The sequence below is a fragment of the Mandrillus leucophaeus genome, unplaced genomic scaffold (assembly GCF_000951045.1).
Source record: "Mandrillus leucophaeus isolate KB7577 unplaced genomic scaffold, Mleu.le_1.0 Scaffold1, whole genome shotgun sequence".
NCBI classification, from domain to species: domain Eukaryota; kingdom Metazoa; phylum Chordata; class Mammalia; order Primates; family Cercopithecidae; genus Mandrillus; species Mandrillus leucophaeus.
Window position 1 is genome coordinate 8,906,695 of NW_012098097.1, and position 1,952 is coordinate 8,908,646.

Sequence of the window (1,952 nt, forward strand, 5' to 3'; positions counted from 1 at the left end):
GCCTCCCAGAGTGCTGGGATTACAGGCATGAGCCACCGCGCCCAGCCGTTGTTTTTTTTTGTGTGTTTCTTTTGGTTTCTATTTTTGTTTTTGAGATGGAGTCTCATTCTGTTGCCCAGGCTGGAGTGCAGTGGTGTGATCTCAGCTCACTTCAACCTCCGCCTCCCGGGTTCAAGCAATTCTCCTCTCTCAGCCTCCTGAGTAGCTGGGATTACGGGCATGCACCACCACACCTGGCTAATTTTTGAGTTTTTAGTAGAGATGGGGTTTTGCCATGCTAGCCAGCTGGGTCTCGAACTCACAGCCTCAAGTGATCCACTCACCTCAGCCTCCCAAAGTGTTGGGATTACAGGCATGCGCCACCTCGCCTAGCCCCTGAGCCCATTTTCTCAGCCTGTTTCCTGTACTGCTGCAGCCTCGCTCTACTGGCCTCTGCTTACGAAAGTGTCAAGAGTTAAAGCTCAGCCTCTTGGTGACGGACAGGAGGGGCAGCTGCTCTCTCAGACTCAGTTACTACACGATACACTCTCGGTTTGGAAACCAGGCCAGTAACCAAAGCTTTTGGGAACCAGACTGATTCTTTGCCACCAATACTGGAAGCAGATCCAGCCAGCTGTGCTTGGGGGCTGCTGGGGCTGTTTGGTTTGGTCAGCAGTCACTCCTGGAACTTCTGCTATGTGCCAGGCATGATTCCAGAGGCAGATACACTCATTCCCTGCCTTCGGAGCACCGGAGCTTCTCGTCCCCCTCCGGTCTCAGATGTCCCTGCTCAGATAACCCAGCTGCAGGTCTTGTCTCTGTTTGCTGCCCCAACTCTGTCCCTGAAGTTCCGCCCTCTAGGTTGACAACCACCCTGCTGCTGGCCAAGGAGCATGTCCAGACCTACAAGGTGCAGCTGACGGCTTAGGGCCGAGGCTGTCTCCTCTTGCGCCTCACACTGGCTGGAAAGCTGCTGGCTGGCACTGCAGCTGCCCACGCCTCAGGCCGCTGGCAGTGGGCAGGTGGATTGAGACTAGCTGCAGGTGCAGAACTGGGGAGGGAGAGCCCTGTGGGGGCCGTGATGCCTGGGCTGTGGACCCAAGCCCCTCCTGACCCCTCTGCTTGGCCCCATGGCTCAGTGCCTGGCAGAGAGGAGCTTATGGAGGGAAAGTGTGGCCAACGTAGGAGGTGGTACGTGAATAGGATTTAACGAAGCCCAGGTTCCACCTCCATGGGGACAGGCACAATCCCTCACACACCCCTCAGCAAAGGCCACCTGCCCTAAGCCTGCAGCCCATCTCCCTCTCCTTCCCCGGAGCCCTCTTGTCCCTGGTACTGGTGATGTCTGAGATTAACCTTTCTGTCCACCCTCCATCCCACTGTGTGTATCCCCAGAACCGCAGCTTCCTGATAAGAGCTAGCAGCTGCCAGCGAGAAGGCCCCAGACCCTGGCTGCCTCACTGTGTCCCTCTCTCTGCACCCTTTTCCAGATGACACATGGCCTTACTGCTCCTCCAGGAGCTACAGCCTCACTGAAGCCCCCACTTCTTGCTTTCCCAGTAGGGGGTGACTGTAGGACCTCTTAGCTTTCTCCATGGGGAGGGGTTATGAAGTAAGAGGCAGGCTGGGCTCGCGTGCAGAGACCTCTGCTGGGGAGACAGCTAAGAAGCGCTGCTCCCAGGTGTGCGTGATCTGCAAGACTGGCCCCTGCTGGCCACTGGGCATAGTGCTCAGATGAAGACACCAGGATCTGCTGGGGCGCATCCCAGAGAAATTCTGTGACTCTTTGCTTGGAGGGAGAGTGTCTGGTGGGATCACTGATAGCCAGGGGCTGCTGGGCCATCAGCAGGACCACAGGGAGCAGGAGTACCCTGCCCCTTCTCACACCACAGCCCCTTCTCACTCCACAGCCCCTTCTCACACCACAGCCCCTTCTCACACCACAGCCCCTTCTCACACCACAGCCCCTTCTC

At 57.4% G+C, this 1,952-nt stretch overlaps 1 protein-coding gene across 1 annotated transcript in view; it reads right to left on the bottom strand.

Moving 5' to 3' along the window:
* GALK1 (galactokinase 1) overlaps positions 1–1,952 on the bottom strand; it is a 19,574-nt gene that overhangs the window by 16,774 nt on the left and 848 nt on the right. Inside the window, exon 2 of the mRNA XM_011965506.1 lies at positions 937–1,030. Coding sequence (XP_011820896.1) covers positions 937–1,030 — 94 coding nt within the window. The remainder of the gene's footprint in view (positions 1–936; positions 1,031–1,952) is intronic.